The 18,522-nt window shown below is 44.1% G+C and overlaps 2 protein-coding genes across 2 annotated transcripts; one reads left to right on the plus strand and one right to left on the minus strand.

Moving 5' to 3' along the window:
• Positions 1-1,351: 1,351 nt before the first annotated feature.
• LOC146673170 (uncharacterized) lies at positions 1,352-5,082 on the minus strand. Its single transcript, XM_085401945.1, has 3 exons — positions 4,864-5,082; positions 2,703-3,038; positions 1,352-2,122 (listed from the first exon to the last, which is right to left on the minus strand). The coding sequence occupies exons 1-3, from the start codon at positions 4,922-4,924 to the stop codon at positions 1,869-1,871; spliced, it is 651 nt and encodes a 216-aa protein (XP_085258071.1). The 5' UTR covers positions 4,925-5,082; the 3' UTR covers positions 1,352-1,868.
• Positions 5,083-10,194: 5,112 nt separating this feature from the next.
• Positions 10,195-18,157, plus strand: LOC146673171 (uncharacterized). The gene is made up of 4 exons (XM_085401699.1): positions 10,195-10,489; positions 11,076-11,411; positions 11,832-12,161; positions 16,348-18,157. Exons 1-4 carry the CDS (start codon positions 10,396-10,398, stop codon positions 17,940-17,942), a joined length of 2,355 nt encoding a protein of 784 aa, XP_085257825.1. The 5' UTR covers positions 10,195-10,395; the 3' UTR covers positions 17,943-18,157.
• Positions 18,158-18,522: the final 365 nt, after the last annotated feature.

Here is an 18,522-nt window from a genome sequence, read left to right on the forward strand (position 1 = left end):
GTGTGCCTTTGTCCTTTAAATAAAAGATGTTTTTAAAAACACTGACATATGAATCATTAAAAAGCATAAAAAGGCACCTAACTCAAAGGATGAACCAGCAAATAAGCAATTTATTTATGTGACTCAAATTCTTCTAGATTAAAGCGGAAATGTATGAGAAAATGGCCAATTTAACAAGAAGTAACTGATAAAGGAAACTCGTGACTTTGCACATTTGGTTTGCTGTGCTTTATGCCAACATTAGATAACCTAATATAATATTCTTGTCAACAGAGAAGTATATGTGTATTATATATATTATAGCACATAATCACCACATTATCATCGGCATCCAAACTTTGAACAGATGTAAACTTTGTTTGTTCAGAACAAACTGATGTAAATTTGTGTATCAAAAACTACAACAAAATGGATGCAAGGACATCACTGGTTACTGGTTAAGATATCAATATGATCAGTGGTACAGCAGGACGCAATCACACAGATTAGAGTAATCGATCCTTTGAGTTGTTTTCTTCTTCTCAAAATGTAACCGTGGCTCAGTAGTCGGCTTGATAGTGTCTGCACTTGTTCAGGCGTGTCGAACTCCAGGCCTCAGGGGCCGGTGTCCTGCAGGTTTTAGATGTGTCCTTGATCCAACACAGCAGATTTAAATGGCTAAATGACCTCCTCAACATGTCTTGAAGTTCTTCAGAGGCCTGGTGATGACCTAATCATTTGATTCAGGTGTGGTGACCCAGGGTGAGCTCTACAACCTGCAGGACAGCGGCTCTACCGGTCTGGAGTTGGACACCCCTGCTTTAGTAGTTCATTTCCATGTCTGAACTTCTTGTAGCTGTGGTAAACAGGCGTTACATTGTGAAGTGTTACTCTTTGTGTTGGACTGCCATCTCGTGGTGCATTTAGGAATTGTTCAGAATCCTTAATGCACCATGCAGTTTTTGCTTGCTTACAAAATCAGGGTGATGAAACTTTATAAGATTGTTATGTGAGTGTTTTAGGCCAATTATGTTTCTTTTTCACAAACCACATCATGTATTATTGTAGAGTCGACCTTACAATATAAAGCACCTTGAGGTGACTGTTGTTGACATTTGGAGCTGTAAAAACAACATTTAATGTCTGCTCCTCATTCACCGTCACATTGCATACAAAACAAACGTTCTGGTGCATGTACGGCTTCTGACTGAGGATTAGTGCAGCAACACAATCCAGCATTAAACTGATGAACACCATTCTGTACAGTTATAAAATAGCTTTTTTGCTACAAGGTGATCCTCAAGCTAACAACTTGCATGTTGGTGTAATGCAGCATGATGTGCATGTGGAGGTGAAAAGAAGACGTGTCAGGCCTGAAATCTGCAGCAGACGAACAACATCACCATGAATCATTTATTTCTGGTTCATCACATGAAACAGCCAATCAGAAGTCTGTTCACAAAACAGATAAAGATCATAATTTCATAACTGCAAGAACATAAAGAAAACCTTTCACCTCTGTACGTTACAAAAACACCCATAATAAAAAACAACATTACACAGGTATAAATGTAAAGATGAGACATAGAGATGAAGACACATTAAGGACATTTACATTGTTCACTTCATCTTCCTGCATCAGGAGCTGAATAGAAGCTGGCGAGGTTCACAGTTCAGAGTCAGAGAGAAACATCTACAGTTCAGCTGCATGAATTTTTAGTTTCATAACAGCACCTAAAACAAGCTTGTTATACAAACTTTTTCACACTGTGCTGCAGTTAAAGAAGAAAAGGCCACACGAGGTTGATATTTTAAACCAACACAAAAAAACTGCTCAATTTAAAGTTAATTTGAATGAAATTAACCTGGATGTTAACGATGGTTCATTTCTAACTTATCTTCAGGTCATCTGTGTAACTGTCCTCCTGCGCAGACGTAAGAGGCTGTGTGATCTCTGGATCATCGTAAGTCTTAGATTGAAGTCGTCTTTGTATCCAAAACCTAACAACACAGACAACAAGAAGCACAGCGGCACAAAGAAACGCAGCAGAAACTGCCAATCCAACAGGTCCATCCTCCTCCCCTCTGCCTTCCTTTCCTCCATCCTCCTTCCCTCCGTCCTCTGTGTGTCCTCCTGTCGGACCTGCAGGTGAGAAACAGGTGTGAGGTGTCAGCTGATCAAATGAAATTAATTGGATTTAAAATGTATTCTTGGGGATAAATATCCTGATGAAGCTTATAATTTATCCTCTAGTAGCTTTAACGTCAGCAGCCTGGGCAATAGATTAGAATCCAGTACGAAACATTTACACGGTTTACACATCACTAAATTAAAACTCTGTGAGTCTGATGTTACACTCAGTGGTTTTAGTGAGATACGGTTTAAAAAGCTGCACATATGAAACATTTTCCCCCAGCAGAGAATCGACATCACACTGAACACATGCTGGACATGACCAGGTTATGTTTTTAACATTAGTCACCATGGTGATTTAACCAGGTAAAAAGAGAGTCTGACACAGGAAGTAACATAGTTCGCTCAGACATTAATGACTCTGTACCGTAAGTAAAAAACAAACAAACAAACAGCCACAAAGACAACAGCTGGAGAAACATCTGTCTACCTCTGACATCCACCAGCTCATCCATACAACAAACACACATCAACAACCAGGAAGCAGCTTCACCTCTGATCACACACACACTCAACTCTATTCACTCACCTGGAGGAACAACAGCCAGGTGGATGATGCTGGGAATCTCCAATGAGTCTGTTTCTGCCATGAACACATGACACTCGTATGTTCCAGTGTCATTAATCGTCACGTTCTTCAGAATCAAAGACACGTCTCCATCCTTCATCTGTCTGTCCTGCAGATCCACCCGGTTCTTAAAAGATGGATGCAGGTGTGTTGAATCAGAGAGACCAGCCTGGTACAAAAGCACATATTCTGGCTTCAGGTCAGCGTTCTTCCAGTGCACAGCTGTGATGTTGTTGTTTGGAGCTCGACATGTCAGAGTGACGTCCTGTCCAGACTCAGCTGTGATGTTTTTCTGGTCTGAAAGAGGAAACAACACAGAGCAGAGAGGTTAAAGGTCAAAGTACAACTATGATCAGAATGATTGACTTTAAATATTTTGTTTATTTCCTTTGACATTTGAGTTTTTAGTCATGTTGGATTTAATGAACCTCTGAACATCCAGCAGGTCACCAGTGACCCACTGAGGGGGAATTTTAGCTTCATGCTAAACATGCAAAGTGTCAGAAACTACAAGATGTTAGCTTCCACAGAACAACAACATGTGCTGATAATAAGTGAACATAATGTGTGAGAGAAAGCAGCCTCTCATTATAAGACACTGTGAGTCTCTGCATGCTGCCTTTATGGAGCTACAGCTGTTTGTATACACTGAACAAGAAGCTTTGTAGCTGCATATAAAAATCAATGTTTGTTTCAGTTCTATGAAGCTTTGAGTATTTTGGATCAGTAGCACTGCTGTGTTTGTTGCATCATATTGCTGTAATTGTTTATATGCTTTATATAATCTGAGGTAAGTTGATCTATAGTGTTACATCATATTCTATAAGGATGTTATGTGTTTGTAGACTTTCTGCCCAGTTTGACCCATTTAGCAGAAGTCAGCCTGTTTAAGGCTCTGATATCTATTCTGTGTGACTTACAGCAGTTATGACATGGTCTGATTTTCTCACCCAATAAAGGAATATTTCATATATCAGTCTACTCTTCATTCTATCAGAAACAGTTATCACAGCTCGTACGTTTGCTTTTTACACATATATGTAAGCATTGAGCCAAATTTAGTAATGCCAACATACTGAAGGCACATTTGTCTCTTATCCTCCTAGGACCTGCCGTCCACATATGTGGACATCACATTTTGGGTTATTTAGACCAAAATACTCAATTTTGCTCTGCATGGGCCTGATATCCACGTACCAGGACGTTATACTGCCACTGTTCTGTCAAATATTTTAAACGAATATCCTCATACGTGGCTCTTATTGTTCTTAAAAACAAAAATAAGGTGAAAAAAAAATCTGATAATTCTCTGCTTTTACATTCATCAGACCTCAATGTGCCCAGATATCAAAGAGAAATTAAAAATGCATGTCATGGAAGAGTTCGGGTCTTAGGAGGTTAAATATAATACACCTACATATACACTGTCACAGATACTTGAGTGTCTTCGAGTGAAGATTTAAGGTGATAGGACATAATAACTGCAACTTGAGTCTTTACTGAAGCTCAGTGTTTGACACAGAGTTCACGCACATGTGCTGTACCAGTGTACCTGCACATGTGATGTGACAACAGAAGTGATTTGATTTGAGAGTTCAAACTCACTGCTGTAATAACTTAGAATGATTAATATAATAACTATAATATTGGCCATATCAGCCATACATTTATACAGCCATATTTCGCACATGACTATGAGAGGCGGAAGAGGAAGTAGTTCCTTTGAATGTAGACAATCCGAATGTTATAGCTTCTTCCCACTGTGTTCCTGTTAATGATAAACTACAAATGTACCCTAAATTACTAAAATATCGATATTTTAATGTGAGAATCGATTCTAGAACATAAATGATTGGTATCGGAGGAATCGATATTTCAGGATCGACCCGCACTTCACTACTGCGCGTGCTCCGGCGCGTGCGGTCGCTACAGTGGGACACTTCCTGTCCACACAGATGCTAAGTGTCCACTCAGCCTCTTGTCTCCGTCACACACAGACAAACTGAATCCATATGAAAGTAATTCTTTACGAAATTTTGTTAACATATAAAGAGGCTGATACTATTTAATCGTCTTTATGTCAGCGTCAGATATATTTGGGCTTAAAACAGGTAAACCTCACCTGCAGAGACGAACACGACAAACATCAGCGTGGAGCAGAGCGTTGCAGTTACAGCAGACATGTCCGTGATCTCTGTTTCTGCCGATCTGACTCTTAGTTTGTTCTGAGTCTGTTGGCATTTCCTACTGATGGGACGTTCTGTATCGAGGCTTCGAAGCGTGTGTCGAGTAATGGAGAGGGCGTTTCCGCGATGCGCGTATCGAGGCTTGCTTCATTTATGGGAGGAGCTGAAAATGATGACGTCCGAAGCCTCGCTGTACCACGTGACTGGTTCATGAAGTGGTTTGAACTTTGCCGCGAGCTATGACAGCGATATAAACCCCTCAGACTTCATTCAAAATGTGGGTGTTTGATGGAGAGTTGCGGTTAGTGAGAGTTTGGAGGTTTCTGAGAGTGAGGAGAGAAAGTCAGGAGAGAATGGAGCCAGCTAAGAAGAGGAGGATGTCCTCCCCTGTGTGGGAACATTTTGATCTTATTCCTCCCAACAAACTTGAGGGTGCATGGGAGTTTGCCCAACCAGTCTACATGTGTTTTGTGGACTTGGAGAAGGCATTCGACCGTGTCCCTCGGGGTGTCCTGTGGGAGGTGTTGCGGGAATATGGGGTGTCTGGCCCATTGCTACGGGCCATTCGATCCCTATACAACTGTTGCAAGAGCTTGGTTCGCATTGCCGGCAATAAGCCGGACTCGTTCCTGGTGGGTGATGGGCTCCGCCAGGGCTGCCCTTTGTCTCCGGTTCTGTTCATAATTTTTATGGACAGGATTTCTAGGCACAGCCAAGTGGCGGAGGGCTTTCGCTTTGATGGCCTCAGAATCTCATCTCTGATTTTTGCGGATGATGTGGTTCTGTTGGCTTCATCGGGTGAGGGCCTCCAGCTCGCACTGGAACGGTTCGAGGCCGAGTGTGAAGCAGCGGGAATGAGGATCAGCACCTCCAAATCTGAGGCCATGGTTCTCAGCCGGAAAAGGGTGGCGTGCCCACTCCGGGTCGGGGATGAGTTCCTGCCCCAAGTAGAGGAGTTCAAGTATCTCGGGGTCTTGTTCGCGAGTGATGGGAGAAGGGAGCCGGAGATCGACAGACGGATTGGGGCTGCAGCTGCAGTAATGCGGACGCTGCACCGGTCCGTCGTGGTGAAGAGGGAGCTGAGTGTAAAAGCGAAGCTCTCAATTTACCGGTCGATCTACGTCCCTACCCTCACCTATGGCCACGAGCTGTGGGTAGTGACCGAAAGAACGAGATCGCGGATACAAGCGGCAGAAATGAGCTTCCTCCGAAGGGTGGCTGGCCTCTCCCTTAGAGATAGGGTGAGAAGTTCGGCCATCCGGGAGGGGCTCAGAGTAGAGCAGCTGCTGCTCCACATCGAAAGGAGCCAGCTGAGGTGGTTCGGGCATCTGACAAGGATGCCCCCTGGGCGCCTCCTGGGTGAGGTGTTCCAGGCATGTCCCACCGGGAGGAGGCCCCGGGGCAGACCCAGGACACGCTGGAGAGATTATATCTCTCTCAGCTGGCCTGGGAACGCCTTGGTGTTCCCCCGGATAAGCTGGAGGAGGTGGCTGGGGAGAGGGAGGTCTGGGCCTCTTTGCTTAGGCTGCTGCCCCCGCGACCCGGCCCCGGACAAAGCGGATGACGATGGATGGATGGATGGATCCTCCCAACAAGGTATGTAGATTTCTACAGAAGATGTATTTTCATAATACTGATGGTGCAATACAATTTATGTTAAGCTGTCTGTACTTTTGTACAGGGTGAAGTGTTTGCTATGTGCCAGGGAGCTGGGATATAACAACAACACCTCATCCATGCTTAGTCACTACAGAGCTTTGCATGAGAATAAGGGGAACACCGATTGTGGAGCAAGACCAGGTGAGCCATCAAATGCCATGATAATATAGCATGCAGTAATGTTACTAAATGATATAACAATATTATACAACTGTTATAAGTTACGTGTGTGATATTTATACTTGTGCTTTGTCTTTATTGTCTTTCCTCAGGAGAACAATCTCAAATAGATGAAGACCTGGTCAGCATGGTGATTGAGGACTCCCAGCCATTTAGCATTGTGGAGGACAAAGGATTCAAAAGATGTGTTAAATCATTAAATCCTAGCTATGTTCTCCCCAATAAAGGTTATAAAAGCAGTGAAAATTTAGTTTTTACTGAATAAAATGTGAACAGGTAGGACTGAGGCTCAAAGCCTGTAGCTGTCCATACCTCAACGTTACAAAAGCACAACCACTGTCCACACCCCAACCACACCTCACCTCACAGTAAATGATCATTTCCATTTTAAGCATTTCCAAATAATCATTTTCCATACTGCCAGTATAAATATACACAGTATGCTGCCATCACTACAATATAGATGTTTTACACACTCCTTTTGTTGTTGACATTTACAGGCTGTGTGCAAAAGGCCACACTCTTCAAATTCATGCCAACTAATATTTTTACGTCCAGTAGGTGTCCTACTAGAGCAAATGAAGCTTTGCGCTGGGATGAACCAATTGGATGAAAAGCTTCAGTGCTTCATGAAGCTTCATGCCCATCACTAGTATTTTCACTGAACAACTAAACCTGAGTTTAAACCTGAACACATCAGATTACATTTAAGGTTTAAATAAAGCTGAAAGTCACTGACTACGAATCTGTGTCTGAGACGCTCATGCAGAGGCTACGCTTTCGATTTCTTCTTCTTCTGTATAGGGTTTATTGGCGGCAAAATGGTGCATTACCGCCACCAACTGGTGTGGAGTTTGGACCGAAATGACATAAATAAATAAATAATAATAATAATGTAAATCTTTCCGAACAAATGCCTTAAAAACCAAAATACAGCCTGATAACTTTCACTTATAGAGCTCATGCGAAACAATCAATCAAGTCCCACTTCACTTTCATATCCTCCAGGTTTTGAGCAGTTGTCTCCTTTCCATATCATACTTCTGACAATGCAATAAAACATGTTCTATTGTTTCCTGTTCCCTACTGCAGTCACACTCCTCTGTACAGTGTTTACTTATTAAAAATGTGCTATTTAAACCAGTGTGTCCGAATCTCAGTCGAGATATAACCGTCTCCACTCTCCTGTTTCGTCCTGTACTTCTCATTTCCACCACTTTGCTTTGGATTTCATAAAACCATCGCCCTTTCCTCTCTGCCTCTCTTCATTCTCACACCTTGGCTCGTGTGATTAGTTTTGATTAAAAGGCTTACATGGAAAACACATATTGGGGAAATGGCTGAGAAATCTAAAAAGGTTTTGAATATTTTACATGTTTCAAAAGCAGCGAATGGGTTGCAGAAAAAACAACATGAAAAGCTTTATATATAAGTGTCATTAGATCATGGATTATGTATGTCTGGTCTATGGCTCAGCAGCTAAAAGATTGTTAAATCACTTGGATAAAACCCAGTATCAAGTGTTGAGGTTGTGTTTTGGGGCCATTAAAATGTTTCAATTGCAAGTCGAAATGAATGAACTACTGTTAGAAATAAGAAGACATCAGCTTTAACTTACTGGGCAAAGTTAAAGGGACATGGTGAAAAACACATAGCACATGATATAGTTAAACCTTGTCAAAAACAAGAAAAATAAAGGGAATCAACAGGAAGTTTTGGTTAAATTACAGAGAAAAATACGTTAGAAAGGAATTAGTAAGAAAAGTATTAGTTCAGCAGCATCATTTTCAGTTTTACCACCATGGTTATACAAAGAACTCCTGATTTTCATTTACTACACAAGGTAAGAGGGCTGATATATATATATATATATATATATATATATATATATATATATATATATATATATATATATATATATATGTAATATTCATGTTAAAAATATGAACAAGCATGACACAGGGAATTGTGAATTCTGTGGACAAGAGGAGACATTTGAACATGTAATGTTAGAATGTGGTAAATAACAGGAAAGCAACAAATACTCAGATTTGAATAACAGAAGAATTGTATTCAGTTAAAGGTAAAATAAATATTTCAGAGGAATACAGGTGATGTAATTAATAGGACAATATTTGGGTTTTCGAGAGCAACTGCTGTTAATATGAGAAAAAGCTGTTCCGATCCACTAAGGCACCTGAAGTTGTCTGCGCACCGCGATAAAAAGATAGAGGAAGAGGTAGTCGTAGTTTTTAAATAAACTTTATTTAGAACCGTAACAATGACAATCTCAGACAGACAATCGAATCATAACGTACACTCCCCTTTCTTTTCTCCCAATCAGAGGAAAACACATCATTGCGGAAGAGGTAGTAGTAGCGGTGTTGCCAACTTAGCGACTTTGTCGCAATATTTAGCGACTTTTCAGACACCGTTTAAGCTGGGCTCACACTGTGCGATTTTTTCAGTCGTGTTGTTCAGCTTCTGCTCAAACTGCACGATTGACTCGCAGGGGTTAGAAGTTCAGAAGAAGGTCTCACACCATACGGCCCGATGCTCAGATGCGACCTGAGAGCTCACACTGTGCGTCCATAACATGAAGCTTATAACACAAAATCTGTCGCTCACTCCCTCTCTGTCTTTCACTCACACACCACCACCATCAACTTTGCTAAATTGCTAATGAAAAACATGATCAGGCAGCTGTGATTGAGCAGCAGTGTAGATCCAACTATTTTCACGGTTGTTGTGGTAGTGATCATTTTGTGAGGCCACACCGAAAAGGCTCGGATGAGCTTTCCAAAGTTCTACAAGTTGTGCCTCCATCGCTTGTGTCCAGATCACACGCTGCACTGCACGTGCTGCTCCGTCTGTTCGCTAACATTTCTGTGTTTGCGCGTGCGCAGTGTGAGAGGCTGCGGAGACACCCTCACGACGGCCGAGAGGACTTCAAACAGGTTTGAAATCCTCCCGATTGATGGTCGTGAGGTGTTAATCGCTTCTCGTTACCCCACGTACACTACACGATGCACGACACACGATGAAGGCGAAACTCGGCCGATCCCCAAAACCGTCGCACGACTCAAAAATTGCACAGTACATGGCCAGAACAGATGTTCACCCTACGGTCCAAACTGCAAATGAATCTCTCATGAGCGACGCTGCCGTTCTGACTGGAGCAGCGCTAGATGTACAACATTGTTTTTGTCTAAAATAAATCGATGCACTGATTCCAATCATAAACAAGGAGGGTTGGAGTTGTGCCATGAAAAGGTTGCAGTTCTAAATGTGTAGTAAGTTCTTTTAGGGTGTTTTTAACTGACTTTGTCTCTTCCACGATGTCATTTCTCTCTCCTACAGGATCTGTTACAATTATTCAAATTGGGTGATGACGTCATTTAACGACTTCTAGCGAATTTTAGGACAGCCAATAGAAATTTCCCTTACCGAGGAGTCGGCAAAACTGAGTAGTAGTAGTTAAATCGGAAGTGTGGAGTCAGTTGCTTAAATCTTTCAGCTTTTTTAAACCTTAAATTTAATTGAATCTCATCAGGTTTTAAACTCAGGTTCAGTTGTTCGCTGAAATTAGCGACAGATTTAGACTTCAGAACAAGTCAAAGAAGCGCTGGATGATCAGTAATAATGACACGGAAATGTCTGCCGTAACTGCATCACGCTGCTCCGCTTTGCTGTTTGCTGTCGTCGTCGTGTTCGCCTCTGCAGGTGAGGTTTACAGTTAGAAACTAAACTGAGTTTATCTGACAATAGACCAGCATCGACTAGTTTACATGTTGTTAAGAATAATAATAACAATGATAATAATATGGATTTAGTTTGTCTGTGTGGACACTTAACATCTGTAATCCAGCTGTGACAGAGACAAAGAAGTGTAATGTGTGTCAGTGTGATGTGTTGTAGTGTCAGGAGTCAGGATGCAGCTACAAAGCTTCTTGTTCAGTGTATACAAACAGCTGTAGCTCCATAAAGGCAGCATGCAGAGACTCACAGTGTCTTATAATGAGAGGCTGCTTTCTCTCACACATTATGTTCACTTATTATCAGCACATGTTGTTGTTCTGTGGAAGCTAACATCTTGTAGTTTCTGACACTTTGCATGTTTAGCATGAGGCTAAAATTCCCCCTCAGTGGGTCACTGGTGACCTGCTGGATGTTCAGAGGTTCATTAAATCCAACATGACTAAAAACTCAAATGTCAAAGGAAATAAACAAAATATTTAAAGTCAATTATTCTGATCATAGTTGTACTTTGACCTTTAACCTCTCTGCTCTGTGTTGTTTCCTCTTTCAGAGCAGAAAAACATCACAGCTGAGTCTGGACAGGACGTCACTCTGACATGTCGAGCTCCAAACAACAACATCATAGTTGTGTACTGGAAGAACGCTGACCTGAAGCCAGAATATGTGCTTTTGTACCAGGATGGTCTCTCTAATTCAACACACCAGCATCCATCTTTTAAGAACCGGGTGGATCTGCAGGACAGACAGATGAAGGATGGAGACGCGTCTTTGATTCTGAAGAACGTGACGATTAATGACGCTGGAACATACGAGTGTCATGTGTTCATGGCAGAAACAGACTCATTGAAGATTCCCAGCATCATCCACCTGGCTGTCGTTCCTCCAGGTGAGTGAGTAGAGTTGAGTGTGTGCGTGATCAGAGGTGAAGCTGCTTCCTGGTTGTTGATGTGTGTTTGTTGTATGGATGAGCTGGTGGATGTCAGAGGTAGACAGATGTTTCTCCAGCTGTTGTCTTTGTGGCTGGTAGTCTAGAGTTGACTTGTTCTTACTTATTATCAGCACATGTTGTTGTTCTGTGGAAGCTAACATCTTGTAGTTTCTGACACTTTGCATGTTTAGCACGAGGCTAAAATTCCCCCTCAGTGGGTCACTGGTGACCTGCTGGATGTTCAGAGGTTCATTAAATCCAACATGACTAAAAACTCAAATGTCAAAGGAAATAAACAAAATATTTAAAGTCAGTCATTCTGATCATAGTTGTACTTTGACCTTTAACCTCTCTGCTCTGTGTTGTTTCCTCTTTCAGACCCAAAGATCATCACAGCTGAGTCTGGACAGGACGTCACTCTGACATGTCGAGCTCCAACCAAGAAGATCAGAAGTGTAGTATGGAGCAGAACTGACAAGCCAGGATTTGTGCTTTTGTACCAGGCTGGTCGCTTTGTTACAGATCACCAGCATCCATCTTTTAAGAACCGGGTGGATCTGCAGGAAAGACAGATGAAGTATGGAGACGTGTCTTTGAATCTGAAGGATGTGAGGATCAATGACACTGGAACATACATGTGTCGTGTCCTCAATGAAAGAACCAGCTCATTGAAGATCATCAGTATCGTCTACTTGAGTGTTCCTCCAGGTGAGTGAGTAGAGTTGAGTGTGTGTGTGATCAGAGGTAAATGGCCTGTATTTATATAGCGCTTTACTAGTCCCTAAGGACCCCAAAACGCTTTTCACATCCAGTCATCCACACATTCACACACTGGTGATGGCAAGCTACATTGTAGCCACAGCCACCCTGGGGCGCACTGACAGAGGCGAGGCTGCTGGACACTGGCGCCACCGGGCCCTCTGACCACCACCAATAGGCAACGGGTGAAGTGTCTTGCCCAAGGACACAACAACCGAGACTGTCGGAGCCGGGGCTCGAACCGGCAACCTTCCGATTACAAGGCGAACTCCCAACTCTTGAGCCACGATCGCCCCAGAGGTGAAGCTGCTTCCTGGTTGTTGATGTTTGTTTGTTGTATGGATGAGCTGGTGGATGTCAGAGGTAGACAGATGTTTCTCCAGCTGTTGTCTTTGTGGCTGGTAGTCTAGAGTTGTAGAGCAGCATTGTTTGGTTAGAGCAGAAACAAAGACATTTATGAATCCGTCTCTTCTTCTCTTGCTCTCTAACTCGTCTGTAAACATGAAACTTAGATTACACAGGAAACACGTGATCTCACCCAAAGAACAGTCACCGTCCTGCTTTGAAACAACCAGAACAAAACAAAAGCACGTTTGCACTATTCCAGCACGGCTGGAGCACACACTGGCTGATGTGACAATTCATGGATATAATTTCCAATATTTCTTTAGCTCCCACCACATCTTTAAATGGTAAATGGCCTGTATTTATATAGCGCTTTACTAGTCCCTAAGGACTCCAAAGCGCTTTACATATCCAGTCATCCACCCATTCACACACTGGTGATGGCAGCTACATTGTAGCCACAGCCACCGTGGGGCGCACTGACAGAGGCGAGGCTGCCGGACACTGGCGCCACCGGGCCCTCTGACCACCACCAGTAGGCAACGGGTGAAGTGTCTTGCCCAAGGACACAACGACCGAGACTGTCCAAGCCGGGGCTCGAACCGGCAACCTTCCGATTACAAGGCGAACTCCCAACTCTTGAGCCACGATCGCCCACAACAACCATGTGGGGTCAGGGGTCATGTTTGGCTTGAGACTTTTGAAAAGTAAATCATCATGTGTTTGAAAACGTGCTTCTTTAGCATCAGGCTAAAACTCTGCTGTACCTGTGATCTGGTCAATGGTCACAGCTCTCTGTCCCATCCAACCAAGTTACCCTTTATATATATGAAGTGCATCAAACCGCATGAATGGAGACGAGCGTCTGACTGACTGCTGGAGTCCAGCATCCACCCACACTCAGATGGCCTCCATCAGTTTTCTTTAGCACAGATGTGTCCTGCTCACTCTGGAGTCAGTGTTATCATCCTCATCTGTGACAATGTGAGACTCCAGCTGAGCTAGTTTGTTATTTATTAATTCACTGACTTCTATTATGTCCTGATAGTTTAACCGTAGAGTTTAATCCATGTGTAGCTGAGCAGACTCCCTGCATGTTGTTGCTGTTACAGAGAGAGGACGGCTGCTGTCACTCTGTCAGGTTTAGATCAAATCAAACTAAGCTGGCAGTTTATCTGAATACAGGCAGTGCTTATTGTAAAGTATATACAGTGGGGCAAAAAAGTATTTAGTCAGCCACCGATTGTGCAAGTTCCCCCACTTAAAATGATGACAGAGGTCAGTAATTTGCACCAGAGGTACACTTCAACTGTGAGAGACAGAATGTGAAAGAAAAATCCATGAATTCACATGGTAGGATTTGTAAAGAATTTATTCGTAAATTAGGGTGGAAAATAAGTATTTGGTCACCTCAAACAAGGAAAATCTCTGGCTCTCACAGACCTGTAACGTCTTCTGTAAGAAGCTTTTCTGTCCCCCACTCGTTACCTGTATGAATGGCACCTGTTTGAACTCATCATCTGTATAAAAGACACCTGTCCACAGCCTCAAACAGTCAGACTCCAAACTCCGCCATGGCCAAGACCAAAGAGCTTTCGAAGGACACCAGGAAAAGTATTGTAGACCTGCACCAGACTGGGAAGAGTGAATCTACAATAGGCAAGCAGCTTGGTGTGAAAAAATCAACTGTGGGAGCAATCATCAGAAAATGGAAGACATACAAGACCACTGATAATCTCCCTCGATCTGGGGCTCCACGCAAGATCTCATCCCGTGGGGTCAAAATGATCATGAGAACGGTGAGCAAAGATCCCAGAACCACACGGGGGGACCTGGTGAATGACCTGCAGAGAGCTGGGACCACAGTAACAAAGGTCACCATCAGTAACACACTACAACGGCAGGGAATCAAATCCCGCAGTGCCAGACGTGTTCTGCTGCTGAAGCCAGTGCATGTCCAGGCCCGTCTGAAGTTTGCCAGAGAGCACATGGATGATACAGCAGAGGATTGGGAGAATGTCATGTGGTCAGATGAAACCAAAGTAGAACTTTTTGGTATAAACTCAACTCGTCGTGTTTGGAGGAAGAAGAATACCGAGTTGCATCCCAAGAACACCATACCTACTGTGAAGCATGGGGGTGGATACATCATGCTATGGGGCTGTTTTTCTGCCAAGGGGACAGGACGACTGATCCGTGTTAAGGACAGAATGAATGGGGCCATGTATCGTGAGATTTTGAGCCAAAACCTCCTTCCATCAGTGAGAACTTTGAAGATGAAACGAGGCTGGGTCTTCCAACATGACAATGATCCAAAACACACCGCCCGGGCAACAAAGGAGTGGCTCCGTAAGAAGCATTTGAAAGTCCTGGAGTGGCCTAGCCAGTCTCCAGACCTCAACCCCATAGAAAATCTGTGGCGGGAGTTGAAAGTCCGTGTTGCTCGGCGACAGCCCCAAAACATCACTGCTCTCGAGAAGATCTGCATGGAGGAATGGGCCAAAATACCAGCTACTGTGTGTGCAAACCTGGTAAAGACCTATAGTAAACGTTTGACCTCTGTTATTGCCAACAAAGGTTATGTTACAAAGTATTGAGTTGTATTTTTGTTATTGACCAAATACTTATTTTCCACCCTGATTTACGAATAAATTCTTTACAAATCCTACCATGTGAATTCATGGATTTTTTTTTCACATTCTGTCTCTCACAGTTGAAGTGTACCTCTGGTGCAAATTACTGACCTCTGTCATCATTTTAGGTGGGGGGACTTGCACAATCGGTGGCTGACTAAATACTTTTTTGCCCCACTGTATCTTTACTGCAGCTGTGTTAAAAACATGGCTGCCCTCTCGTTGTAATGAGACCAGCTGAGCAGAGTTACTGATCTGTAAGCAGTTTCCAAACTCCTGAGACTGATCACAGTGTGGCTTTGAACCTCTCATGCTGAAATCATCAGTATCTCTGTGACCAGCTGTGATAAACTGCTGATAAATGAACACATTATCTTTGTGCTATAAACTTACCTGCCAGAGCAAATACATAACAGCCAGAATACACAGTTGGTCTGTGTAACAACTGTAAAAAACTATTGTAAGGAGCTGGACCTCTTCAAGTTTGTTTAAAACGTTTAATCCGAGAAGCTTCTTCAGTTCTAAGAGCAACTGGTGGATCTCCCAGATTTTTAAGCCCTATGGGAGTGTCCCCCAGGAGGGTCATGGAGCACCTGTTGATCCTATTGATCCCACCATTCTGATGGACATAGAAGAGCCACCTCCACAGGATAAAGGACACTCTTTCGAGGATGCTAATGTTCACATTTTGGACAGAGAGGACAGATGGTTTTAAAGAGGAGTGAAAGAAGCCATCTACGTCCACTGTGAGCGACCATCGTTGATCATCAGGGGGGTCCTTTTGTCCCTCTTGGGGGGGAAACTCCCACAGAGCTTGAATCTGAATCACAGGTTCAGATGTTTCAGCCTCATAATAAACAAACACAGGTTCAGAGAGTCGAGGATTTGACCTTCCAAAAGTCTCAGACATGTTTTAACGAACTCTCAGTCTGCAAATTATAAAGATCAGCTGGATCAGTTTTAGTCATATTTAGTCAGATCATCCGTTTCCTTTGTTAAATTAAGAAAAATCCACCAGTATTTTCTCACTTTATACATATTGTGAATAGTTTGTATTAATCTGTTGTCCTGAACTAGAAGAGGAAACAGATTCTGTTCTGTTCTCCACTCATCACCTACCTGACAGCTGACACCTCACACCTGTTTCTCACCTGCAGGTCACACAGGAGGAGACACAGAGGAGGGAGAGAAGGAGGATGGAGGGAAGAAGGACGGAGGGAAGGAGGACGGAGGGAAGAAGGACGGAGGGAAGGAGGATGAAGGGAAGGAGGATGAAGGGAAGGAGGCTGGAGGGAAGAAGGATGGAGGGAAGGAGGACGAAGGGAAGAAGGACGGAGGGAAGGAGGATGAAGGGAAGAAGGACGGGGGGAAGACGGACGGAGGGAAGGAGGATGAAGGGAAGAAGGATGGGGGGAAGGAGGACGGAGGGAAGGAGGACGGAGGGAAGGAGGATGGAGGGAAGAAGGACGGGGGGAAGACGGACGGAGGGAAGGAGGACGAAGGGAAGAAGGATGGGGGGAAGGAGGACGAAGGGAAGAAGGATGGGGGGAAGGAGGACGAAGGGAAGAAGGATGGAGGGAAGGAGGATGGGGGGAAGGAGGACGGAGGGAAGAAGGACGGAGGGAAGGAGGATGAAGGGAAGAAGGATGGGGGGAAGGAGGACGGAGGGAAGGAGGACGAAGGGAAGAAGGACGGAGGGAAGGAGGATGGAGGGAAGAAGGATGGAGGGAAGGATGACAGAGGGAAGGAGGATGGGGGGAAGGAGGACGGAGGGAAGAAGGACGAAGGGAAGAAGGACGGGGGGAAGGAGGATGAAGGGAAGAAGGATGGGGGGAAGGAGGATGGAGGGAAGAAGGACGGAGGGAAGGAGGACGGGGGGAAGGAGGATGAAGGGAAGGAGGATGGGGGGAAGGAGGACGGAGGGAAGGAGGATGAAGGGAAGAAGGATGGGGGGAAGGAGGATGGAAGGAAGAAGGACAGAGGGAAGGAGGATGGGGGGAAGAAGGACAGAGGGAAGGAGGATGGGGGGAAGAAGGATGGAGGGAAGGAGGACGGTGGGAAGAAGGACAGAGGGAAGAAGGACGGAGGGAAGGAGGATGGAGGGAAGGAGGATGGAGGGAAGAAGGATGGAGGGAAGGAGGATGAAGGGAAGAAGGATGGGGGGAAGGAGGATGGAGGGAAGAAGGACAGAGGGAAGGAGGATGGGGGGAAGAAGGATGGAGGGAAGGAGGATGAAGGGAAGAAGGATGGGGGGAAGGAGGACGGAGGGAAGAAGGACGGAGGGAAGAAGGACGGAGGGAAGGAGGAGGGAGGGAAGAAGGACGGGGGGAAGGAGGACGGAGGGAAGAAGGACGGAGGGAAGAAGGACGGAGGGAAGGAGGATGGAGGGAAGAAGGATGGAGGGAAGGAGGTTGGAAGGAAGGATGAAGGGAAGGAGGATGGAGGGAAGGAGGATGGAAGGAAGGATGAAGGGAAGGAGGATGGAAGGAAGGATGAAGGGAAGGAGGATGGAGGGAAGGAGGATGGAAGGAAGGATGAAGGGAAGGAGGATGGATCTGCTCGACTGATAGTTGGTCTGTCAGTTTCTGCTGTGCTTCTTGTTGTTGTTGCTCTTCTTATTAATCTGATCTGCAGAAAATATGAGAGGGGTTTTAGCACAACAAAACAAAACCTGAGAAAAAAACGTCAGAAAACAATTGAAAGGGCTGCAAAGTATTCAAAGCTGAATAATGCTGAGACTGACTTTCCATGAAGTCACTGTTACCCAGCGCGACGAAAAACATGATCAAGGACAGAAAGAAACTGATGATGCCCCATGTGACTTTTCCTCCTCAAGCCCAGCCCACTGGGAGACAGCTTGTTTTTGTGTTTGTGGTGTTTTGCTCGGCTGTGCCCTTTTTAACACTGTTGTGTTTAACTTTGTTTTTTTTATATCTCTGGAAATAAAAGTTTGGTTTGTAAAGAAAATGATAATGAGTGAAATCAGTCTGTCTGTCTACATTTATGAAGAAAACAGTGATCAAAAACTCAAATATTTACTCAATAAACTGAAAAAATGTTAAGATTTAACATTCCTGTGAATCACTAAACTAAGATGTATAACCACTGTTTTTGAAAACTGCTTCACATCTGTGCTGCATGGAGTCGACCAACTTGTGGCAGCTGTAAACAGATATACCAGCCCAGGAGGATTTGACAACCTTCCACAATTCCTCTGCGTTTCTTGGTTTTGCCTCAGAAACACCATTTTTGATGTCACAAGTTTTCTATTGGATTAAGGTCCGGGCACTCTGCTGGCCACTCCATGACCCTAATTTTATTGGTCTGGAACC

The sequence above is a fragment of the Rhamphochromis longiceps genome, linkage group LG3 (assembly GCF_057381845.1).
Source record: "Rhamphochromis longiceps isolate RC_006_pf linkage group LG3, R_longiceps_female_GT1.1, whole genome shotgun sequence".
In the NCBI taxonomy this organism is placed as follows: domain Eukaryota; kingdom Metazoa; phylum Chordata; class Actinopteri; order Cichliformes; family Cichlidae; genus Rhamphochromis; species Rhamphochromis longiceps.